The 26,399-nt window shown below is 41.1% G+C and overlaps 1 protein-coding gene across 2 annotated transcripts in view; it reads right to left on the bottom strand.

The window, feature by feature from the left end:
- The window catches only part of KDR (kinase insert domain receptor), a gene marked incomplete at both ends in the record, with an annotated part of 44,195 nt that extends 18,209 nt beyond the window's left edge, over window positions 1-25,986 (bottom strand). Inside the window, 18 exons of one of the 2 annotated variants that reach the window (XM_080697961.1) lie at window positions 595-699; window positions 1,069-1,204; window positions 1,638-1,744; window positions 4,334-4,465; window positions 5,206-5,352; window positions 7,639-7,974; window positions 8,844-8,952; window positions 9,459-9,582; window positions 10,486-10,642; window positions 12,625-12,788; window positions 12,880-12,994; window positions 14,463-14,640; window positions 15,219-15,358; window positions 15,925-16,093; window positions 16,334-16,464; window positions 19,337-19,533; window positions 21,762-21,855; window positions 25,718-25,986. In XM_080697961.1, coding sequence (XP_080554087.1) covers window positions 595-699; window positions 1,069-1,204; window positions 1,638-1,744; window positions 4,334-4,465; window positions 5,206-5,352; window positions 7,639-7,974; window positions 8,844-8,952; window positions 9,459-9,582; window positions 10,486-10,642; window positions 12,625-12,788; window positions 12,880-12,994; window positions 14,463-14,640; window positions 15,219-15,358; window positions 15,925-16,093; window positions 16,334-16,464; window positions 19,337-19,533; window positions 21,762-21,855; window positions 25,718-25,784 — 2,608 coding nt within the window. The remainder of the gene's footprint in view (window positions 1-594; window positions 700-1,068; window positions 1,205-1,637; window positions 1,745-4,333; window positions 4,466-5,205; window positions 5,353-7,638; window positions 7,975-8,843; window positions 8,953-9,458; window positions 9,583-10,485; window positions 10,643-12,624; window positions 12,789-12,879; window positions 12,995-14,462; window positions 14,641-15,218; window positions 15,359-15,924; window positions 16,094-16,333; window positions 16,465-19,336; window positions 19,534-21,761; window positions 21,856-25,717) is intronic. The other variant, XM_080697960.1, reaches the window with a different exon arrangement.
- Between the last annotated feature and the right edge of the window lie 413 nt (window positions 25,987-26,399).

The following is a 26,399-nucleotide window of genomic DNA, read 5'->3' as shown; positions in this document are numbered from 1 at the left end:
CCACTAAGTACAGTTGTGCAAGCTAGCTCCCAGGCAAGGTGGGTGAAAGCCATCCTCAATCTGGCTTGCTGGACCATGCATTCTGGCATGAGACTTAAAAGAGGAACAATTTATTTTTCCAATTTGCACAAATGTATTTGTTATGGTTTGGATTTAAAATGGCCCCAAAAGCTCATGTGTTAAAAAATGCAGCCAGGTTTGGAGGCGGGATGTGGCTGGAGGAGGTAAGTCCTTGGGGACATGGCCTTGGGGACAGTATCTGTCCCTTGTCCTTCTTACCTCTCTCTTTCTGCTTCCTGCTGCCATTGAGCTAAGGGCAACTTTTTCCTCTACCATGCCCTGAGGCTTGGGAGCTGGATGATCATGGACTGATCTCTGAAACCATGAGCTCCAAATAAATATTTCTACCTCTAAGTGTGCTTGCCAGGTATTTTGGTCAAAGCAAAGAAAAAGTTGACTAAAACAGTATTATATGGACTGTCTTCAAGATTGGCTAGTGGGGCCACCTAAGCACACAGCCACTGATTTAAACTTTATGTCATATTTAATAGTTGGATGAAACAGAGATAAATCATAATATATTTTTTCTTTTACCTTTCAACATTTTGACAGCCACTGTCTTGCAAGTTGCTGTCTTGTCAATTCCAAAGGCATCTGCCTCAATCACTTGGCCAAAGGCACCACGGCCAAGAGGTTTACCTAGAATCAATGATAATGGCAACAATAAATGGGCTTGGATTATTATGCCACCAAAGTGATATGCAAAGATTTCAACTAGGCAAGGTATTCACACATCCAAGTTTAACATGGACAATCCAGTTTACCTCCTTTGTCCTGGCTTAACTATTTAATAAGTCCCCCTCAGTCTCCAAATATTCTTCTTTGGATGATTATACAAGGACCCTACTCCTAAGAGGCTAAATGAATGATTACCCAAATTCAAGAGGTGAAATTAGTATTTCTAAATCAGAATACAGCATCTACATATCCTAGATTTGTCGTCATTCTAAATAAGGAAGAGATGGCCTGGTGAACTAAAGGTCAAATTAATATCAATTGAAAATGCACCTAGTTTCAGCCGGTCCCTGGGGAATTCCCATTTACTGGCATCGTAAGGCAGGCGCTCACAGTGTTCATCCAAGGGCAGCTCATCAGGATCCATGACGATGGACAAGTAGCCTGTCTTCAGTTCCCCTCCATTGGCCTGGAAAGCATCAATCCTTCCAGTTACACACACCCTGTTGTTTGGCTGTTTTTTGTATGTACTTATTATTATTATTCAAAAGGAGCCTCATTCTTGATGTCTCATTTTCCAAGAAATCTCATGGAGTTTGAGAAGTGTCCTATTATAATATTGCTTCTAGTATTCCATTAACCTCCCCGCAAATGAGTGCAGAATTGTTTTTAAGTCTTAATTATACTAGACAGTCCAAACCCCTTTCCCCTCTAGTGGATTCTATCAATTAATGCCCAATGGTGTAGCCAAAGAAAAATGGGCAAGAATGTTATTGTATTGAAATAAAAATGTGCCCATTGAGCCAATAACAATGGGAAGAAACAACTCAAAGAACCCCAGTCAGCTTTCATTAATCATGAAAACAGAAGTGCTTGGAAGAGAAGGAAAATTATTGTGTTACCCGCTTAACGGTCCGTAGAACGATGACAAGAAGTAGCCAGAAGAACATAGCAATCACCGCTGTGCCTACCAAAATAATGACTTCCAAGTTGGTCTTTTCCTGGGCACCTGGAAAGCACAAATGAATGAGCATCAACAGTTGGAAACTCATAGCCTTTGCTATAAAATGACAAGGTTCAGCACTTGAAGGCTTATTCACTTTGAAGAATCCTAAAAAGCAATAGCCACACACCTCCAAGTTGAATGGAGTCTACCACATTTTTTAAGGAAAAATGTAAAGCTTGAACAACATTGCTCATGAAAACATCCAGAAATAAAATCTTAAAGTTACTAAGGATAGAAGTATAAATATCTTAAAAGACACAGATAGAATGTGTTTGGAGGAAGTATTGTTTGATGGAAAAAAAAATACCCAGATGATGTTCTACAGAGAAAGAAAGTACTTCTATTTGGAGATAATAAAGTCTGATTTTATACTGATAGTGTTTTATTTGTGTAGACTTTGAAAAAGGGCCATTTAAGAAACCACATATGGAAATAAGTGAAGTCTTTTGACCAGAGGGATACTTGTGACCACAACAACTACCATGTACTCATTGCTTTAAATATACTGTTCCACTTATTCGTCTTGAGAATCCATTTAGCCAATGAACAAGCAGAATATAGGAGAGGTAAAGTACTTGACTTGGGGTACACAAGTATAGTCAGTGAGCCAGTCAAGAGTAAATCAAGGTCTGTCAAACATGAGCTGACCATGACACTGCCACTGTGTGGCAGGAGCATGGAAGAGAGCACTGAGACACACATTAAGCATGGCACAGTAACAGGGGCTTAAGCTCATGACAGGAGAGAGGAAAGGAAACACTCAAGGTAGACAAAGGGAGCTGCAGATGCTCAGGGCTCCGGAAGACAGCTCCAAGTGGGAAGAATTAAATGTAGAAGGAAGCTTTCAGTTACCAGGGACTAGCAAAGAAGTGATAAGGAAGCAATTATCGCTTGGGGTGTCCCATCAGGAGAGTACAGGGTGAATTAATCAGGCCACAGCTATGAGGATGGACCACGGTGGCCTCCAGCAGACAGAAGACAAGTCATTAATTAGTTGGCAAGGAGTTAACAGGAGACGAGCCCCAAGTATGACCGGAAGTCATTTTGTTTCTCTGGTGAGCCTAGGGAAGTCATTCTCTATCTATATGTAAAGATTTAACAGTCCATTTGTACAGAGAGCAGAAAATTCAAAGATTCAGTTGCCTATATAAGTTTGTACATTAATATTCTCATATTAACATTGGGGGACTGAGCAGGAGTATTAAATATCTACCTCTCCCTTTTTTGCTATTCAATCCAGGCAAGAAGTTCCTATAATCTCTGTGCCAATGTTCTCTCTTGGGTACCTGTAACAAGCTGTAGAAGCTGACAGAGGGAGGCAGAGCACCAGGAGATTCTGGAAGTCCTCCCTGGAGTTTGCCTTAAAATACAAACCCTTCAAAAGTGACAAAACCATCACATCCTTTGAAACCTTTATTTGCAAGTGAGGTTTATAAAATAATAATGAGCCTACGAGTTTGAAAACATGCCGGCGTGCCTAGATGCAATACTTAGATTTGACAGGTTAAAGGGGCCAGCATTTGGACTCTGAGAGACAAGTTAGGTGAGTTTAGAGAAATCCTTCAATCTCCTCTTCTATTACTATGTTTCTTTCCTCCCTTTGCATACCATTCCTCCACCTGCACAATACAGTTTCATTGTTCCCCTTATGGGCACAATGAGAAGAAGAAAAAGAAGGCGAAGGAGGAGGAGGAGATTTCTTAAAACAAAATACTGTCCAAAATTATTTTTCCTGCCTGAGTAAATGCCAGATTTCTCACTACTCTTGCATGTACAGACTACCACTCATATTTACATAAGAACCCCAAATTTTCCGTTTCAGAAAAAGCAATGGTCTATTGTTCAAAAGTGAATCTTAATTAGTTTCGGTCTAATGAAAGCTCTGAGCCCTTGGGACTAACTGGCTTGCATTGGCCTTCATGAATAGACATCAATTCTACTGTTTTTCCAAATAAATATAGTGGTATCATTTCTATAGGTTAATTGGGCCATTCAAATGAAGACAGAATCAGGAACAGGAGGATACATTGTGCCTGGCTGAGGGTTTTTCCACAACAGGAGCTGCAGGAATAGGAAATGTGATACAAGCAGAATACAAACAACATTGTGTTATATTTTAGGTTAAAAGAATATATACTTATTGAAGAACACATACAAAGTACAGGTTGAGCATCTTTAACCCAAAAAGCCAAAATACTCCAAAGCCTGAAACCTTGTGAGCACTAACAAGATACCAAGAGTGGAAAATTCCATACCTGACCTCATGTGATGGGTGGTAGTGGAGAGGCAGATCACTAAAAACAATGTGTAAAACTGCCGTCGGCCTATGCATGTGAGGGTTACATAAAACACAAATGAATTTGTGTTTAGACTTGGATTTCCATCCCTTTAAAAAAAATGTGTGTGTATAAAAATGCTCGAATCAGAAATTTGAAACACCTCCAGTCCCAAGTATTTTTGATAAAAGGCACTCAGCTTGTACAGAGACACTAACAATCACCTACTAGTGGTCCCACCCAAAATGTGTGAGTCTATATAAGATACAAGCTAAGTTTTACGAACCACCCGAGGTGTACACAGCTTCACACTGACCTTCTATTATAAAAAATGTCTCCGCCCTTGCACATCCCAGGACATTGCAGGCCTGGCAGGTGTAGAGGCCCTCATCCTCCTTCCTCACTCTGCGGATAGTGAGGTTCCGGTTCCCATCTTTCAATACAATGCCTAAGAGAGGAGGGAAATGGCCATTCTTATTTCTTTTTTAAAAGCATACTTTTATTGGTGCATTGTAATATCATATCATAATGTGGATCAAAGTGATAGAAACATACATTCACACAGCACTTGAACTTTTCCCCAGCTCCCTACCTACTGCTTATTCTTATTTCTGAAGATGTGATCTCTGCAGTTTTTTATGAAGAATGTTTTCTTTAATTATTTTTAATTGATTTGTTACAATTATAAATAAATGTGGGATTCATTATGACATAATTCAATCCATTTCATTCCCCATTGCCTCCGCTCTCCCGTTCTTCCTCCCTCCCTCCACTTCCCTTCCTCTATTCTACTGGTCTCCCTTCTATTTTCATGAGATTTTTTTTGTACCTTTTTTTCTCCCCACTCTCTCTCTCTCTCTAGCTTCCATATATGAGAGAAAAAATATGACCCTTGACTTTCTCTTAGGAAAAAATTTTAAAGTATAAATATTGCCCTTCATCTTAGGCTACTATCTAACTCCAAAGAGTCACAAAGAACCAACTGCTGACAAATTTCCCATAAGGATTCCATGAGAATTTAACAAGACTCCAAATATTCTGCTTCCTATTTGATGAAACGAGCAGACCATGTACTCTAGTAATGTTTTGTTGTTGTTCTACTTTAAACCAAATCAGGAAAAAATATAGGCTTTAGATAACCTCTCTGGGGAAATTCTAGAACCCAAAAGATAGACAAGCTCCATTCACCTGAATCTTCCACAAGTGTCTCATTATCTTTAAACCATGTGATCTGTGGAGGAGGGTTCCCAGATGCTGTGCAGGACACTTCAATGGTTTCACCAATACTTGTTGTCTGATTTTCTAGGTTTCCTGTGATCATGGGTGCCATGCGTTCTGTTCACATAAAAATAAAATCATAGAACCTGTAGTTATAGGTTTCAAAATTGTTTTGGTATCATAAAACTGTTAAACAATTTAAACTTAATATAAAGCAACCTGTCAGTTTACTAAGCTGAAAAATACATGAAATTGATAGCAACACTTCTGGTCACTAAAGAAACTCAAATAAAATAAGTGAGGACAGTTCAGGCAGGTCATTGCATGTCTTTGAACATTTATATTAGTGATTTTAACTCATAATTACAAAATAAAGGCTGAGCATCACCTTTATGAATTTTTCTTCTAACCAGGCATGTCTTTCCTGTCCCATAAAAGTTCGAGTCAATAGAATTTTGCCAAGTTTTCTCTTGAAAAGTGACAAACTTCAGTATAATTCCACAAAGAATGCCTTGCATATATTGGGTAGTTTTACAAAATTTATTTATCCGGTTTCTATTACTCGCTGTGGACCTTATGTGATGAGCAGGCCAGGTCTATTAGCTTTACTTTTACATGAAAGAACTGCAGTCCAGGGGTTAAATAACCTGCCCAAGTTCCCATAAATAAGTCAACAGTGGAGCTAATAATAGAATCTGGTGAACCCAGAAGTCCAGTGCTATTTCCACTAAAACACAAACAAACAAAACAATAATACCTGAGGAAAATCAAAGATCTAAAAAACATGAAGCCTACTGGTGTTTGTTTAAATGTACAGCAAAACATTAGATTTACTCTTTCCTGCAAATCATCAAAATACCTGGTGGTCCAAACCAACCAAACATTAAAAGCAATCATTCTGAAGGAATCCACTTTAATACTTTAAAAATGAGATTATCTCAACAGTGCACTAATAATATATATATATACTATATATAGTATATATATTATTATATTAATATAAATTATTAATATATTATATATTAGTATACTAATAATATATATCCATATATATATGATTTATATATATAAATATATGTGTATATATATTTGTATATATATTTGTGTGTATAAGATTTAAACAAATGTCCTAGTATCTGGTCTATTTCTAATGAAAAAAAGAGAAAAAACAACTTAGGTGTCCTAAAGGAAAGAAATCAGTTCGTGGCAAGCACATATATCTTGGGCACTGCAAAGCCAGAAGACTTCTCCACATCGCTTTCTAGATTCATTCATTAGCTTGAAAGCAGAGCAGCTACCAGTGTTGGCAGAAAACACACAGATATATATATATATATATATATATATATATATATATATATCATAATTTCAAGGGCCCTGGGGATGACTTCACTGAAAAAAAAAAAATCTCTTTTTGCCTGAGTCTTTAAACCAGCAGCCTCAATGCTGGTGTCTATCTGAAGACATTTCCTAAATACGCCAAAGACCTAAGCAAAATTCTATTCCTCTAAAATCTTGATATAAATAAGTGTACCTGGGCAGTTACCTTTCCTAACAGTAACTAATAGAGGACATATGCATTGTAGGCCCCAGGAAAAGATTCTGAAAGGAGAAGAAAATGGGGGGGGAAATGGCATAAAGAGAAACTTCCCAAATTCAACTGATTTCTCCAGAGACGGATCTGTGGCTGCTCGGCCTCTGTGCAAGACACAAGGTTAGATGAGGGATAGAGAGCAGCTCCCTCGAGTATATACCAGGTTTCTCATTGACAAAAGCACCATCTCACTGACCTTGAGTAACCCTGGACCACATGGGATGCCCCAGAGCCACGGCACTGAGTGAGGCTTCCCTCTCATGGACTCTTCTAGGCACTCAACTCAGCCCTTCGGCTCACTGTGCACGCAGCAGTACCTCATGGAGCTCGTACTGTATGCTACTATGGTCTATGAGTAGCACTACAGCAGGAAGCAAAACCGAGACCAGCTCCTGTCCTGTGGCACAGAGACCTCACTGGGCTACCACTGTCTGAGCATTTTTATCCTGCCCATCAGTCAGCACTGTGAAGTTCAGGCACTCTCCTGGCTCACAGTAGGTATTCCATAACATGTGTTCATTCAAATAAATGAATGCCCAAGAGTAAGGTAAGAAGTTCAAAATAATCCCTTGCAAATACTGGTAAGTTATCCCACCCTAAAGGTTAGAAAGAACCATGTTGTTTTCTCTTTTTAATACAACACTTCATCATGATTAGCTTCGTTCTGCCTCAAAGTTGTTCTGTGACTCAGTGTGCACCAATCTACTTCATAAGCTCCTAAAGGGCAGTAATCTCCACACAGCACCTCACAGCACTATATTTCAGGCATTTCACCCACTCTGGGACAAAGGTTCAGAGGTGCCTCCTACCTAGGACCGTGAGCTGCCTGATCACGCAATGCCGCTTCTTGGTCGTCCTGTCTTGAGCAGAGCAGACATAGTCTCCTTGGTCCTGCAGAGACACATTCTGGAACTCCATAATCAAAACGTCATTGGTATTATTAGAGAACTTGGTGGCATCCAGTTTCCAAAGAGCATCCAAGTTTTTGCAAATAGGTGTGAGCACTTCTCCTCTGGGGACAGCCCGTGGGCCAAGCTTGTACCATGTGAGGTTTTCAAAGGTGGTTGTGTCCGCAGTACACCACAGAGACACGCTCTCCTGCTCAGTGGGCTGGGTGGAAGGCTGCAAAGTAATTTCAGGTCCCCCTGAAATGCAAAGCCCAAAGTTAGAGAGGAGTGACTTAACTGGATAGGAAAACTATCATCCTTTGTTGCCTTCAGACCAGCAATAAAGCTCCGAATGAAATGAAGTTCTAGCAATAGCAGGTGATTTGCTAGAAAGAGACAGCCATACTGGGTGATTTAGGTCCCAACATGTACTATTGGTAAATGTAAATTAATTCCTCAGATATATATATCTGAAGATATGTTAATTCCTCAGATATATAATTATATATTAATACATATTAATTTACATCAATGTAATAATAATGTAAATACTAATGTAAATTATTTTCTCAGATATATATATATGTATATATATGAAATCACATCTCCACTTTTAGCTCTAAATACAGTTTTTAAACCCACAAAAGAAAAGTTCAAAGCAGGATATTTTATCATAACATAGAATTTCAAAACTCAGTCATTTGTGAACACATAACATTCATTGACATTAAAGCTACATTGATTACAACTAATTAACCCAGGCTACAATATTTTATCCAGAACAATCAACTAAAGCTTATCCATAAACTAGGACACAGGGGCAAAAACATCAGCGGCATTGAAGACCACTGTTTCTATGTCATTCTGAATGCTTCTGGAAACCCCATCACCACCAACTGCTCAAGCAAGCCCATCAATAGTTACTGAACCTCAATAAGCCATGCATTGTGCTAGACTCTGACAAGTGAGACAGATGACACACTAGGAAGACATGGAGCTTGTAGCTTCAAGCATATATGAACCCATTCTCCCACCAGCAAAGGGGTGTGCACTGACTTCATGTAAGCCCAGGAGCTACTACACACCTGAAGAGTGACCCAACCCGCCCTCCAGAGAGGAGCACTCACTGGTCACATGGAACGAGATGACCCTCTCTCCGCTCCCAGCTCTGTTGACAGCTTCACATTTGTACAAAGCTGACACATTTGCAGCTTGGATGACAAGGGTACTGACAGTCTGCAAAGAAAACAAATCCCAGGCCATAACCAATACAGGCTCTCTCATGCACACACATTCCCCGTAAAATTCATCGCTCCCCACCATTGCTGCAACCTTCCTGCTCCATCCACACTACCACACTGCTTGCCCTCAAATGTATGCGGTTCATCAGGTGGCTGTGCAGCTCACACACTGTACTGACAGGAGGTGGAAATCATTATATGAGTGATGTGCGTTAATATAACATGCACATTTTTTCATTCTCATGTTTATAAAACCAGAATTGCTTTAATAGCAGATGTATAGATTAAATAGCACACATATTCCACTTTACTCTCATAAGCTATTAGTTAGTTAATGGCACCACTAAAAGTCAGTGGAGTTTTAAAACTGACTTAGTGTGATATTATTCTGTCACCCAGTCTACTTGATTATTAACCTATAATGTGCCTCACATATTATTGTACCAGCTTTCCAAGAAAGAGAAACAGGGGAATTTTCAAATTAAAGAACTTCAGACTCACTTTGTTTTTTCCTTCGATTAAGGCATATTGATTTTTGTTGACTTCAATCCTGTTCCCCCCCTGGAAATCCTCCACGCTTCTCCATTCTTTACAAGTATACGGGTTTGTCGTTAAGACAGCTCGGCTACGTGAAAGAAAAGAAAGATCATGTTACTACTTAACTTTTTCTTTATTCAAATCAATGGTCAGGAAAAGGGTCAGACTTTGGCTACTAATTCTTAGAAATAACTTTCAAGGCAGCCTACCACTTTACAAGATGTGGTGCCAATTAAAAATAGGCCTCAGCGGTGAAGGAAAAGGTCCTAGGTAGATTCCTTCAGGATACAGGAGGGAAGCGGCTATTCTGGGAACAAACCTCCATTCATAAATTGGATCGACAAGACAATTCAAGCCAATTTAGTTCAAAGGAAGGTAGGGAAACTTAGAAGCCACTGAGCTTCTGCAAGCCATTTCTCTGGGACCGTGGCCTTTGTGTAGGAAGTTGCCAGCAGCTGAGGAAGAAACTAGCAGTGGCCACTTCAAAAACAACAACAGGAAGTGGACGGCTTGGGGTGGTGGTGGCTTGGTTGTTGTTGTTTTTCCATGAGGATGTCTGGACTTGTGTTCAAATTTGATAAGCAGCCTGTGACTCTGAGGGCTGGACTAAGTTTATCATTGTCTCCCATCCATCCACGCTTCTTCCAAGAGAGGGACCTTTTCACCGATAACAGTGATGTGGTCCTTTCCTATTGACCAGTATGAGGAGACCCAAAGACTGGCAATTAGCAAATGGAGCAAAGAGCCTGCATTTAGAGAAATGTCTCTCGGGGCTAAGAAGAGACGACTGGCTAATCGCACAGTGGGATCTCTCAAGCAAAGGTACCTGCTAAAACTTGAGACCCAGAGGAAGAGGGAAGGAGATTCCAAGTACCATCAAAAGATAACTTTCTTAGGGATGGTTTTCTTGGGTTTGAAATAGAGTCAGGGCATAGCTTGGCTATAAGAAAGGCAGAATGGCAGGAAAAGGAGCGTGTGGGACCCTCCTCACCTGGGCTGGTAGGAACACTCTTTCTCCAACTGCCAGTACCAGCGGATGTGATGCGGGGGAGGGACGGCATACACAGTGCATGTCAGTGTCTGCGTGGTGCCGTACTGGTAGGAATCCACCGGAGAGATCAGAGACTTCTCACCAATCTGGGGTGGGACTAGAAACAGGAAAAACTTTTGAACTGTCAGTCAGCTCCAGGGAATAAAGTAGAAGGTTTGAGCAACCAAAGCTTTTTTAAGCATATTGTTTTGTCCCATCCTCTTTTCCAAAGAAGGTCTACACAGGGGAGCAAGAGAGTAAGGGTTGTAGTTGTACTCATGATACCAAAAACTAATAAGCCCAGCGAATTCGCCCAAGTCTCGAAACACCAGGCCTTGGTTTTCCTAGTCTGCATTATAGAGGTTTCCCCCCAACCCTGTCCTCCCAGTCTCACAAAGTTGGAGCAAGTTTTTGGAAAGAAAATAGTTGGGACAACACTGTATGTACTTGTTATGCGCCACGCATTGCTGTGGGCTTTTTATTGGTTAATCCACTTAATCCTCACGACCATTGCTATTGTCTCCCATTATACATATGAGAAAAGTGAAAGAGAAAAGCTAAAGGACTTGCCCAAGGTCATCCAGCCAATATGCGACAAAACCCAGGACAAACAAAGACACTCTCACTTCACACCCAAGCGCTGCTCAGCCACTAGGGGATAGAGGACATGGTAAATCCTTACAGAAGCATCCTGCACTCTCCCTCTCTCCCTCTCCTGCTTCCCCTCCTGCCTCCTCCCTTCCTCTCTCCTCTCATTGTCTCTCTCTCTTTGTCTCTCCCTGTATTCTCCCTTTTTAACTCAGAGTCATTAGTACAAAACTATTACCTTATCACTGCCAACCGAAAATCTGTCCCAGAGAGGGAATGAAAGCAAAGGCGTATGGCCACAGGGAATCACTCCATGAAGATTTATACCTTCCTTTACATTTTTAAAACTTGGCTTCTTTTTTGCCCTTTATTCCATATGGCAGGGTAAATGCCAGGGAAAATCAAGTGTCTAGTCACCTCATGCATTGACGAAATGGGGTTATCTGCTCTCCTTGTTGCTTGACCATGCTTTTCTCCCATCCCACTTCCCAGCTTCCACTTCCCAACGGTTTTCCTCTCTCCCCAGTCTCCTACACCCACGCTGCTTCTGAGCAACCTTTTTAGAACCCGTTATCTACAATATACTCCCCAAACAAAGAAATGAAGCCAAGCCCAGCAGACATACAGAGGAGTATCAGGACACACGGGGAAGCATGTTAATGTCACAAGAGAATATCTTGACGTTTTAATGTGGCATGCCAGCAGGCAGCACGAAGAGCTACAACAGGCATTTCTCCGTTTCTGCAGTGAGATACTAGTGGATTTACTCAGGGGGAAAAAGTGCTTGGTCCAATAAACTTGTTAAGCCCTGAATACTCTGTCTCTTCCTCTGGAGAATGGCAAGATTCATTAGCTAGTAAAGGTCCTGAGAAGTCCTACAATAAAGAAACTGTTTCATATCACATTAGCACCCCCATATTCACTTGACTATGGCACTCTTTTCCTTTCACCCCAAATATACATTAAATGTCTTTCCATTTGGAAAGACACGGTTAAAATCATCTTTACGTCGAAAGCTTACATCATCTCTTTACAGGCTCAGAGTCAGATCCTCGACTCCATATGAGCCAAGAGTGTCCCCCTGCAGGAGCCTTCTGAGTTGGAATCAGCCCGGTGCCATCACAGATACATCAACTACATCACCAAGCTCAAGGAGAAAAAACTTCCACATCTGCATTCAAGGTACACAATTCTACCAGTCAGTAGCAAAGGTATATTGCAACCTATGAGGATACTGTGGGCAATCTTACTTCACAGCATCTGGCCAGAAAGGATTCCAGCTACTTTCATCTTGCATGTGACCACCAAATGGCTCATGCCCATGGATTCTTAAGGAGACATGGCCAGAGTTCACTTCTCCACATCTCATTTCAACTCCATATCCTTGGACCATTCTTCATTTCTATGTTCTGACTCATAAGAAGGCAAAGAAATGGCAGTTTGGGGGCTTAAAAAAACATAATCATACCATTCATAATCAATCTTGGGCAAGAGGAAATGAAATGGACTCACCATTCACAACCAGAGATACTACGTGGCTCTGCTTCTCCTTTGAAATGGGGTTGGTGAGGATGATAGTGTAATTTCCTGTGTCTTTTTCAGTCACTTCCATGATTGACAGTGTATGTCCCACTTTAATAGTGTGATTGGATTCGATGATTCTTCCATTTTTATACCTAGAGAGAGAAAAAAAATCCCAGAAATAAGCACACTCAAAGGATTTGCTCTCATGTGAAACAATGCTTCATATTTACTGACAATTATTACCATTTGACTTCAGGGACTGGGTAACCGAGGAACTTCACAGGGATGTTGACAGGGTCTCCCACCGTGGCTTCCACAAAAGATTCCATGCCACTACCAAAGGCAACAAAAGGTTTTGCTAGAAGAAAATGAAAGCAAATATTTTCATAAATATCAACTTATTGCAAAGGATCATTTAGTTTTTCATTGCAACCAAAGAGGGAAAGACTTCAGGGGCCTGAGTGCCATAGCTCTAAGGTTTTTCAAACTGCCTTTCTGTAGGTCATATTCCAGTTTTTCTCTACTGTGTTACTGTGCACTGGTTTTCCTCTGCCCCACTAATGGACTCCCTCAAGTTTAAAGCATTCGTTCCTCTATGCGGCTCCCTGTGAGTCTCCTGGGGACCCATGGGTTCTCCTCGTATCTGCTCCCCTGACGTGCCCTTGGACTCAATCCTTAGGTCTCTTGTCTTTTTCTACAGTTTTTTTCTAGTTTCGGGTTTAAAGCACCAGTACATACCTTCAAAAAATATATGTACATGTGTAAATGTATATGTGTGTGTGTGTGTGTGTGTGTGTGTGTGTGTGTGTGTGTGTATCTCCTATCTAGACTTCTCCAGATTCCAGGTTTTTATATTAAATACCTCTGTTTGGATAGTTAATGAGCATCTCCAAATGAACATACTCAACACTGTTTTCCCAAATCCCATTCCTCCTCCTGTACTATCTCAATGACTTCATCATTTACTTTGTCATTCATGCTATAGTTTCAGTCATCTTCCCCTCTTTCTCTCTTACACTCCACAGTAAATTAACCAATCAGCAGGTCCTGTGGACTGCCTGTACAAACTACACCCAGAACCAGGTCACTTCTCACCGCCTCTACCTCCACTTCCCTGACCAAGTCATCTACCATCTCTCACCTGGATCACCTGCATTGGGCTCCTAGCTCACTCAGCTTCTTCTGCCCTGACTTCCTTAAAGTATCCCTTGTCAGCTACAGAGGTAAATATTATAAAAAACATAAGCCAGAGTTCATTTCTCTCTGACATTCATATATAAAATCCTTAACAAAGCTTGTCAATAGAGAGCCACACAAATTATTTAGACTGAGACATTTATGTGGATAAAGGAGTCTAAGTAAGAAAAAAATTTGAGATTATCTCAAAGGAGAAGTAGAGCCACGTGGTTTCTCTGCCCAAAGCCCCACAGTAAGTAACTGAATCCGGATTTCTTCTATTTGCAAAGCTCATACTTATTCAAGTTGGCCTCTCAGCCATACAGTAAGATAAAATTTTAAAAACTTTTTTAGATACAAATGCTACTAATGCTTTACTTATATTAATAATTATAACTGACACAACTACAACAAACAATATTCAGAGAGTAACTGCTGTATTAGCTCGTCTCGTTTCAAAGTTGGGATTTTAACCCAACACCCTCACTCCAATGCTATGCACTTAACCTCTAGGTCAGTGTGTTCTTCCTAGAAAGAACTCAAAAGTATCTCCTGAATGAACAAAACAGGAATCACTAGGTGACCTAAATCTACGTTAATCAGCTTGCCTTTCTAGGCACAGCACAATTCCCAAGGAGATGGTGACTCACCATGGACTCTGACATATGTGCTGTTCTTCTTGGTCATCCGCCCACTGGATGCTGAGCAGACGTACATTCCATGGTCACTCCGGGTTACACTCTCTATGGTAAAGGTGCTCAAAAATGTCTTCGTCTCAGTCCCAGACTGGGTTTTCAAGTCTCGATTTACAAATTTTTTATGCTGATGCTGAGAGGAAAACGAATTTGTTGAAAAGTCTAGCATAACATTATCCACAGCTTCTTGGTGAATATCAATCTTGGCCCTTGAGGAATACTATGTAATGTTAGTAACGGGGACTTTTAACACCCTTTAGGCAGCGAATACATTTGGGTGCAGGAGAAATAAATGGAAGAAAGTTGGAATTAGGATTTTTAAAACCATACTTGGTGAGAATGAGATGCATATAGACTGCAGGAAAACAGGCCAATCTACTTAAAGAGAAATTCCCTTGAAAGGAAATCAACGTTGGAGAAGAGAGAGATAATACAATGTGGAAAGATGTAATTATCTAGTAGAAATGAATATTCACAGCCTGACTGCAGCAGAGAGGGTCAGAGTTCCTAGCCCCGCATTTTATTTTTGTAGTTTGTGTGTGTAGAGTGTGAAACTCTCCCAAAGTGTGTGTGAACGTGCGTGCGTGTGTGTGTGTGTGTGTGTGTGTGTGTGTGTGTGTGTGTGTTAGGGCCCTCATATTTATCTATCCAGAGAACGCCCTGTGTCTCAAGGATATTTCTTTAGGTCTGGCTTTGAATTGTTAATGTTACCTTCAAAGAAGGGTATTCCCAGTTGAAATCAAGCCCCACGTTGAGCTCAGTCGTTACTGTACAATTTAAGACAAGCTTCTCTCCAACAGATAGCTCGATTCCAGGAGGGGGGTTCAGAACCACATCATAAATCTTGTACCCTGGAGCAAGTAAATTAAAAACACAGAAAGTGAGAGGGGAAGGAAAATGATAAATGGGCACAAAGTTTTTTGAACGTGATGCAAAATATGCTACATCTCTTTTCACTGAGTGTCTCACCAATAGGACTTGGTAGCTCTCTGGAAAAACGGCTTGCAGAGATTTACAAAGCACTGCCTCCAGGGGTCTCAAAGACCTTATGACCCCGTGGGTGCAAAAGTTTAGGCTTGTGGGCCAGCTTTAAGAAATTGCTGAAATTTGCATAGAACGGGTTGAATTAAAAGAACTGATGGCAAGCAATGCTCTGAATGTTAAATTTGTCATAAAATGTGCTCCTGTGATAGCATTCTTTTTTGTCCTGAGTCTTGGCAAGAAAGGAAAAAGATTCAATTGTGTGTGCATTTATCTGGTAGAAAAGAGTGGTTGTAATGAATTTCCCAGCACCATATCTAAAATTTATTCAACATCCCTTGTCCTTCGTCCTATTCCTGGATCTCCAGGACCCACACAGAGAAAGCAATTCTTTACTGTCTGATATTAATGACACAGAAAAGAAATGTCCTCTTACCTACAACCACAACTATGTACATAATAGACTGGTAACTTTCATCATTTATTTTTGCTTCACAGAAGACCATGCCAGCATAGCTGATCATGTAACTGGGAATAGTGAAGCCTTTCTTACTGTCCCAGGAAATTCTGTTTCCATCAGGAACAAACCTCTTTTCTGGATATCTCTGGGTAATAAAAAAAAATATGAAGTATTTAGTCCAGTGCCATCCCATAGTGAAAGCCAAGTACAATAACTAAAGAACGCATCATATTTTTCAAGTGAGATTTATTTATTGTCATTTAGGTTCTTGCTGAAGGATTTTTTACATAATTCACAGTAGACATGATACTGGAAATAGGCTCCCCACCTTAAGGTGAGCTCAACTTATCAACACTTAAGAGATAATTGAAAAGATGTAACTTACAGCACAAAGTGACACGTTGAGGTTCGAAATGGACCCACGACACGGAATCACCACGGATTTGTTTTTGTTCTCAGTAATGTAAACAACTCCATGTTGGTCACTCACAGAAGCAATAAATGGTGATCTGTAATCTAGAAGCAAATTTAATTTCATCAGTGAGTTATTGGAGGAAAAGTTAGTCATCTTTCAGGTTCATAAACCCTAACCAAAGAAATAAACAGTTGGAAATGATACCTCACATCAGAAAAGGCAATCAGGTGAGTCTTCAGGTAGATATCTGGATCCAAGAGATGCTATAAGGTGTGTGTGTGTGTGTGTGTTGTGTATGTGTGTATGTGTGCACACGTGCATGCATGTGTGTGAAAAATCTAAAAGAAAGCTCTCAGAATGAGAGTAACTTCTTCCACAAGAAATGTCAACAAACAATATATCTTATAGTTTCTATATTTTAATAGACTATTAATTGTTTAAATAAAGAAGCATATTTAATATTTAAAGTTAAATCTATATATACGTTTTATGAGTTTTACTGATGTTTAAAAATTTCATCATTTTTAGGCAGATAAAATAAATGTCATGAAAACAACTTGAGATCTTTAAATTAATAGAAAATAACTAACAATTTTTAAATTCAACTATTCAAGAGAATTATTTATATGGCACTTTAAGACTGTAAAGACTAGATATGAGTCTTTATAAAATAATGTTTAATAGTTACTGCATTTAGTTTAAGATTCGGCAGTTACTCATTTCAATATCCAAGAAGAAATATTTAAAAAGCCACAATGCCAAAGACTGAGAAGAAAACTGAAGAGATTTTAATGTCACTCAAACATTATTCATACAATGTTAATACACTTTGGAGAACCAACTCCATTCCTTACAGATACAGATGATGTAATGTGAAATCATGCTTGAAATCTTAAAAATGACATTTCATTTTGTTATGCCCAACACATCTGATCAAGTCTTTTCAAAGGTGAAGAAAGAGTTAATTAAATCAAAGGGGAGAGAAACAGCTAATTCTCTGTAACAGCAGAACTTTGATTTCCTTCCCAGCTGGAAAGCACAATGAAGCAGCCAATCTAGCTCACCAGAAGCCATAGGCATTATCTGATGAGGCCAGGGCCCACTTCCTGGCTCCATCCATTGCTAGGGGGTGGGGTGGGGGTGCTAAGGTGGATACTAAAAGGGACATTAAAAACTGCCCGTAGGGAATACTACTTTCAATGTGGTTTTTCCCCCACTGTTAAACTTCATGACCAAAATCTTGGATAGTTCAACTTAAAACAGTAAGCTTAGATAGGAAGAGGAATTTAATGATATACTCAAAGGCAGCCAGTATACAAATAAACAGTTCTAGGGATGATCATGTCTTATTATTGTCTATGTTTCGTCCAACATATAATGTTTAAAAAAAATTACACAACTCGCTTATAGAACAAGCCTTTGGAAGTTAAATTAACCCTTTGACCTAAGACTAAAGCTATTCAGTAAATCAATTCTATTTCAGTCGCCCCCAAATAGGAAGTAAACAAAAGAAATCCAAACAACCACCCATCCTCTCAAAATAAAATATTTACTGTAACTCATGAAATGAATTTCACATGTCTCCAGGTTTCCTGACTTGGGAAGAAGGAAATAACGAGATATTATGGGGGAGGTTCATCTTGTAGTATTTCCAGACAGGCCAAAAGCAGGAAATCCTTGCAATCTTCTGAGAGAGCCTCATCTCCCAAGACTGCCAGATCAAAAGGGGTCAGAAATTCTCCAAGATCTGAGCCTGTCTCTTTCAAATCCTGCAGAGGGGAAGGGAGTACATACAATTTTGTCTTGGATGGTGCCTACCCTGGGCAATAATTCTGAAACTGTGCAATTTAGGAGTGACAGGTTATTTTGATGTGGTCTTCACTTTTCCATGGTACTGGTCATACTGCACTACCAAAATGTAAATGGAGATGTACAAGTGTGTTTCAAAAAACTGACGAAATTCTTGTCCTGTAAAAGTTGCCTCTAGAAAAAAGTCTAAGTCATTTTGACCTGCCTCAGATCCTCTGGAATATAAAGCTGTATATAAATGGATAGTGTCTTTAAAAATCCATTCTTCACTGAAAAGACAATACTGAATATATCCGAGAAAAATATGATGAACCTTTCTATTACTCAAAAGTACCCAGAATCATAGGCATCTCATTGATAGGGGATTTTGTTAAAAAATTTTTTTTATTGTTGCATTGTTATTATACACCATAGTGAGGTTAAAAGTGATACAAACATACGTGCTCACATCAGTTGGTGTATAAGATAGGTTTTCACAAGAAAATTAAAGTAGCATAATATTTTCAAAAGATGAAAGAACAATTTGGGTTATAAGTACTGGATACATGTATTATTTTGATAGCAGATGGGTGTTAATTTGGCCTCCCTGGTATCAATCCCTAACTGTACACCCAATCAGATCACACAAACAAAGAAAAGAAATTCTGTCCCCACAGGTTCTTTGGAGGTTGAGTCTTTGTTTGCACACAAGTATGCAAATGTGCAAGGGGGATTCCTATGTCCAAAACCTCCAGAGCCCTTGGCTGTTTTCCTAAGCATTCTTGTGAAAATCTCCTACCCTGTTGCAGATAACCTATCTCAACCACAGAAACCGCTCTATAACTCACCCCCCAATCTTCCTTGATTTCAAAGATTTCAGGTTTCTTTCTCAAACACCAGAAGGCTTTTTTATGAGTCTCTATAGCCAACAGGAACACAGATTGAGCAAAGGAACAGAGAGCAGAGCCGAATTAACTGGGCAAAAGCAACGTGCCACGGCCGGAACTCCAGACCCAGTCAGTGAGTCATTCCTCAGAAGAAGCCTCAGGGGAAAAATTTTTGTATATTCCCTTTGGTAACCAGCCTTTAGAGCACGTCTTCTGTTGGACTCAGTTCTTCATTGCACCTATTGTGTTTTATAGCCGGTAGATCTACGTGGGCAATGAACTCTGTTCCACCACTTACCTTGAACATAGACATAAATGACAGAGGCCATGTCGGCGTCCCGGTAGAAGCACTTGTAGGCTCCAGTATCGTTTCCGATCACTCTTGGAATTGTGAGTGTCTTACAGAAGAAGTCATCGCTGCACTCCGTTACCTCCACCCTTTCCTCAGAACTACTCTGATTGTTGGGCCAAAGCCAGTCCAAGTCCCTCTGTCCCCTGAGAAATGAATTCCAGAAATATATTAATGTGAAGTGCCACAGCACGAAGCTGCTTCTAAGAAAACAGAGGACTTGCTTCTCAAACTTCTGCAAACTCAACAAGGCCAAGTCAGAGCCTTCTACAGATGACCACAACACTGGATCAGCCTATGACCAAAAGCAACAAACTCCACTCCAGACGTCACCTATGAAGAGTCCTGAGTTTTCTACTAGTTCACTCATTCATCCCATCCACGGGTATTTATTGAGCATGTACTACATATAAAGCATCGTTATGGGCTAAGAATATAGCATTGAGCAAATCAGACATAAACCAGTGCTTTGAGTGCTGGGGATAGAGTTCAGTGATCCGGCACTTGTCCTGTGCACAGTGTTCAATCCCCAGCACCTCAAAAAATGAAAAAATATGTACCAATCCCCTTATGGACCCTCATTCTCATTGCAGTAACTAAGCAACTAAAAAGTAAGTAAAGTTTAATGCATAACAAGCTATTAGTACTCTAGATAAAAATAAAGATGATGCAAAAATGGGGGTGAAGAGTTCTGGAGAGAGGTGGCATAATGAAGCTGACCATGTGACTACGGAGAGGAACTGCATTTTAGGCAGAAGGAACAGAAAATGCAAATGCCTGGGACAGGTGTGTATCTGGAGTATTAGGGGAATCGCAAGGAATTAAGAGTAGCCATATGAGAGTGGGCAAGGGAGAAAGTACCAGGGGAGGTTAAGAAGGAAGCAGGTAGAACTAGGTAAAAACTGTATTAAAATACAGATTGCTTTTATTATTGCATTTCTCTACCAAGCCCCAGAGAAAATCATCAGCATTAAGAAGAATGTAAAATTACTGACCCTCCGTTCAAAGAACTTAAAATCTCTATAAAATTGTAGCTACATAGTTGAAATTACTTTTGTGTGTGTGTGGTACTGGGGATGGAACTCAGGGGCATTCTACCTCCAAGCTACAACCCCAGCCCTATATTTTTTTATTCTTTATTTTAAAACAGGGTCTCACTGAGTTGCAAAGGGCCTCACTAAGTAGCTGAGGCTGTCTGTGAACCACAATCCTCCTGTCTCAGCCTCCAGAATGCTGGATTAAAATCGTGCGCCACCATGCCCAGCTGAAATTACTTTTGAACACTGTGGCTTTTTCGAAACCTGAGAAATGTTTGTGCAAAATTTCAAAAAAGGAGTGTTTAATCTTTGCAGATTTTAAATAACCTTTGTTTCCAAGGGTAGTTAAGAAAACCTACTAGGGAATGTCTTCAATGAGCAAAGCTAGAGAAACAGCAGCTGCTACTATGTTTTTTCTATAAGGGTAGGTATTGGTGACCTACTATTGATAAGGAGCCTGGGGTACCCTTATTACTCTGCAATGTTAAAACAATCTGTGTCATTCTATTGACTGCTTAGTATTCTTCGAGTATGAGGCAATAGCAATAATGCTGCCCAAGGTTCTGTGTGGACCCTCAGCACTGTGGCCTCTGCCAAAAACATCCTGATCCTGAGAAGCCTCTGAGTCTTCTATGAATGAGCCTCAAATTCATCTTCAAGGGCCTCTAGCTTTTTTCTTGCCTCCTGGCTGAAAAGCAAAGTTAAAGGCCTCTTCTTATCAGAGAGATCTGTTTCCCCAGTTATCAAAACTCAATAGCATGACTTCTTGCTGACAAGCGGGAAGAGAGGCAAACCAGTACATCAAGCCAGGGCATGAAGACCACAGCCTGTATAGGACATGCACTCGGGACTACCACCGGCCAAATACCAATTTTCCTCTACCTTCAGAACTTTATCAGGAAATAAAGGACTAAATAAAGATATCCAAAAGTCCTTCTGAGTAAAATATTTGTGGCTCAAAACTTCAACTCTATTCTATAAGGATATGCCTCAACTTACTTCTCCTTTAATAGTCATTGTCTATGCCATATGCCGGGTGCTCTATGGATTTCGTGTGTGTGTGTGTGTGTGTGTGTGTGTGTGTGTGTGTGTGTGTGTGTTGTATAGTGTATGTGCATGTGTTGAACACCTAGTAGAAAAATGCCAGCCAAATAGTACAGTTATCGAAAGAACATCTTTCTCATGATTTCATTGACTATGTCAGTTCTTAGAAACCTTGTGATTTGGGAATAATTGCTACAACCCTATGATAATTCTGTTGTAATGGAAATTGTTTTCCCCTCAGTAAACAATTAGTTCTTTAACACAAGAAATCTGAACCTAAAATGAATCCTTACCTGCAAGTGATCTGCAGTGTTGCATTAGCCATAATTGTAAGTATATCTTTTTGTATGCTGAGCCTGGGTGGATGGAGGGAGACACTAGGCAAACCTAGAAACAAATTAAATAAATGAATGTAGTTGCCACTGAGTCCAGCCCCATAGGAAACACCTTCCTAAACAATGCATGCTCTATATTTTAAAAGGCCTCTCCAGCAATTCATTGTACAAAACTGAGATTTACTTTTCACCATTCCCAGTAAAAGTTCACAAGCTGTGTCATAACAGGAAGAATGGGCAGATGGTCATAAACCAACACAACAGTTCTGCAATTCATGGAGCTAGGGTGGAGTTCCTGTTTTCCTGCATTGCCAACTTCAAGGTCTTACAAAAGGATATGGGACATTGAAACCAAATGAACCTTCATCTGATGATCTCAGTCCCTTGGGGAAGGACCCACTGACATTTCTTATAAAACATAGGATGTACACATTTGGCTAAATTGCTGATTAATGAATACTACTTAGAGATTTCTATATAATTCATCCATGTACCCAGAAGGGAGTGAGAGTGCCTATGACCTTGTCTCTTTGTCCTTTATCTGTTTTCTAGTGCACTTCCTCTGGAACTGCAAAGGTTGAAATACTGGCTCACAAAGACTGTGCATTAAAATTGGGGGTGGGGGCAGAGGGGTTGAGGAAGAAAAAACACTGCCCAATTTCATCCATATATGCATATTAATACAGTTTTACTCGGAGAGAAGGACTAAAAATAGTGTAATGCTACTAGACCACAAATGCTAATGAACTACAAATGGAGACTCTCAACTTATTAATCAAAGCTCTGAGCTCATCCTGACACCAAGCTTGGAACAAAAGACACCTGTCTTTAACTAAAGCCTAAAGAGACAGCAAAATACCTTGGGATATATTCTCCACCATGGGCCATTTTGTAGCAAGATAACTGAGTTTTCTGTCAATTAAATATGAAGAGCTACCAAGTGCTATAAAAGCATCAGAGAAAGAAAAATTGTCCACCCTGCTCAATGGGTATCAAGATCCTTAAAATATTAGCTTAAAAATATCAGCTTTTCTTAAGAAATCAGCTGAGCAAGCACCTAAGCTTTCTAACTCATATCAACTAAGGACAAATGACACCCTAGCCCTAAGCTGACATGTACTTTGATGGGCAAATGAGTGAGCACAAACAAATATGAGCAAGAATGACAGAGTCTAAATAAAAAAGGGAATAAGCAAATATCCAATGCATTGATCTACGGTTCCCAGTGCTAGATGCAAAGTGAGCAGCTGATGGCACATATTCTTACACACACAGAGATGTGCAAAGTAGGTTGCTGACATCCCTGTGGATTTACTGATCAATAACCTAGTGCTTTTAAACCTGGAAATTAAGTTACATCAACAAATCTCAGAAACTAATTGACACTGATAATGACTTCATTAAGTTTAAGGCAGTGATTCTTAAACTATATATTGTATTAGAATATCCTTGGACCTACAAATATTCATCTCATCTTAAAAGCATTTTGGGGGACCCTATTATAGATGGCCTATGGGCCACTCTTGAAAAGCTACTGGTCTGTGTTGTCAGTTCTTTAATTAGCATAATACTCTTCAAAATGAAGGAAATTATTGTATCTAAAGTAGTCAAACAATAAGGCAAAGTATTGAAAGGCAAAAGAAATGTCTTCTGGCCAGGCCCGGTGGTACAGTCCTATAAAGTCAGTATTTAGAAGGCTGAGACAGGAGGATCACAAATTCAAGGCCAGCTTCAGCAACCTAGCAAGACCCTGTTTCAAACTAAACAGTAAAAGGAGCTGGAGGTATAGCTTGGAAATAGAATGTCCCTGGGCTTAATCCCCAATACCACAAAAAGAGAGAAAAAGTAAAAAAAGGAAAGAAAAGAATCCCTCCCATAATGGAATCCCACCTTGCCTGAGGAAAGCAAAATGGTCATTTAGATGCCTAGATTCAAACTTGATTAAGAAACATGGCAAAAACAATAACCTAATACAGCCCACACAACCATCCAAATGAAAGAAATCATTAGCTAGACACATTTTTGTGACCCCCAAAAAAGTAATAAAGTTATGCCACTCTCCCCAATAAGAGATCCTTTTTGTTTGTTTTGCTTTGTTCTGCAGTGCTAGAGATCAAACCTAGAGCCACATGGATGCTACGCAAGCGCTCTACCACTGAGCTACCCCAACCCCTAAGAGACTCCTCAAAGTCTCTCATAAATTATTGCCACAGATCATCTCACACTCTGGACACATTAGCTGTGTAAATCTTTCTTAAAAGATGTTCTTTATTCATTTGGACGCCAAGACATCATATTATTCTAGAGATAGGTCTGTTCAAATATCTTTTCAAAAAGGCTATCAATAAAAACTTCAGATTTATATCTATAGATCAAGACTAATTTTTTTTCTTTTTGCTCCATTAAGTCCCATTTGTTTTCATTGGCAAATTCGAGTCCTACTCTTCAGAAACCTCTAAATAAAATGACTGTACGAGGTACATATGCTACCACTCAATAAAAAGCCCTTTTATGTTCAAATCCCATAACCGATATTAATTAATTTGTGCACTGTTACCCTTCCAGCTCAAAGACGGGCAGGAAAAACAACAGTGGCTCTGTCTCTAGAATCCGATGGCACCAATTACAGCCCAATCCAATTAAGCAAGTCACACACTCCAAAAGGGCAACCTCACCATTATATTCAGGGCAGCCAGATTACCGTTACTACGAAACACGCCAGGCTTAAAAGCAACTCACTTCTTTGTGGGATGCAGAATCGCCACATGCTCCAGACCTCCATTCTCTTCCAAGAAAGGGGGAGAACGAGGCCTTGTCAGGGACAAATGACCGTCCATGATGGAGCTGGCCTTGATGAACTGAGTCATTATTAAGAAAATTCAATAACTAGACAGATGATCTGGGTACTGTATGTGAGTGCCAGTGTCTTTTAAGACATGTGAGTCTTTTTTAATATATGGGTTTTTTTCAAGGAATTATTTGACGTTTTTCCTATCTCTGACCCTCTCACTTTCCCGCAGTCTAAAGGGTAGGAATTTGGAAACTGACAAACTAGCTCCAAGAAATGAGAAAAGGAGTGAAAGGGGAAGGGGAAGGGGAAAAAAGAGGAAAAAAGAGCCATTGCACCAGGAGCATGTGTGTTCCTAATCTTGAAGGAGACTGAAATTTTAGATGACACAAGAGTAGCTACAACTAGGCTCCAAGTCCTGTACAGGTTTTCTGAGCTTGAACTTCTGACTGTGCTCATGACCCCAAGGACCAAAGAGCTTTGAAAGATGTTAAGCTGTTTTGCACAGAAAGTTGACTGTTACTTGGAGACACTTGGGGAAGCTGTCACTGTCCTGAGGTCAAAACCAAAAGTCCAATCCCCAAGAAGAGAGGCCCCCTGCACCAAGGAAGGGACCAAAGTGTCCTTGCATCCCGACCCCACCTCATATAGTAGGAGCGTATCTGTTCCAGCTATAAAGGAACGGCAGCCCAGGAGCACTCTGACCCAGGCCATCAAGCTTGCGCTCCCCCCAAGGCTCCGGTCTCTGCGCCAGCCCTAGGATGTGCATAGCACTGCAGCGAATGGTTCACCGCCTGTTCCTGCCTGCGGGGGCACCTCCTGCCCAGCCCGGGGCGCCTTCCCACTCCCGCCTCCCCAGAGCCTGAGGGTGTGTCTGCTCCTCAGGACACGCTCCAGTTGGAGACCAGAGTCAAGGGAAAGCAACGGGCCAGAGCGCCGGAGACTCGCAGAGTAATCTTGGTCGGTCCTCAGCCTCAGTTTCCCCTACTGATAAGTGAAAGAACACGAAGTATGTAGTCCCCTCCAACTCTCCGGCTGCCCGATTCCCGAGTCAGAACCCCTCAAACCCCACCTGTCTGCCAGCACCCGACCTCTCCGCCTTCCTTCTACTGAGTGGGCTCCTTACCCACAAAGGCGGCCCGGGTCTCCACGCAGAGCCACAGAGCCATGGCCAGCAGCGCCTTGATCTCCATCTTGCACCTCACGCCGGGCACGGTGCCCAGAACTCGGGCGCAGGCTCTTTCTCTCCGCGTCTGCCCCCAAAGGAGGCGCGGAGGTGGGGCGCGCTGCTCAGCCTCAGCGCTGGACCCCGGGGCTCGGGGGTCGAGGGCGCCCAGACTCCGGCCGCGGCCGCAGGGCGTCTGCGGGATCGGGTAGGAGAGGTTATCCTGACTGCGGGACTGGGTCTGGGCTGGTTGGAGCGCACCAGTCAAAGTCCCGCGAGGGCAGAAGAAACGCAGTAAACACACACCGCCGGCTTCCCGGAGTCCCGGGACTCAGTGGCCGGAGGGAGCGCGGGCTGAAACTCTAGAGTGCGGGGCGGGGCTTTGTGGAGCGGTGTGGGCGTGGCCTGGTGGAGCCCCGCCCCTCGGTGGGTACCAGCCTGGATCCCCCTTCTCCCCGGACCTTCTACAACCAGTTTCTCCCCACCTGCCCAGGAGCTTGCGGAGCAGCGAGTCGCCCGAGGGAAAAATCCCTGGGCAACAACTCTGTTTCTAATGGAAGTAATATGTACCCCGCAAGGGGGCCTGAGCCCCTCCGAGGTTTCAGCGGCTGCTGGCTGGACACGGAGATCGGAAGCCTCACGT

This window comes from Muscardinus avellanarius, assembly GCF_963383645.1.
Source record: "Muscardinus avellanarius genome assembly, chromosome: 6".
NCBI lineage: Eukaryota > Metazoa > Chordata > Mammalia > Rodentia > Gliridae > Muscardinus > Muscardinus avellanarius.
This window is presented reverse-complemented; position numbering and strand designations above follow the sequence as displayed.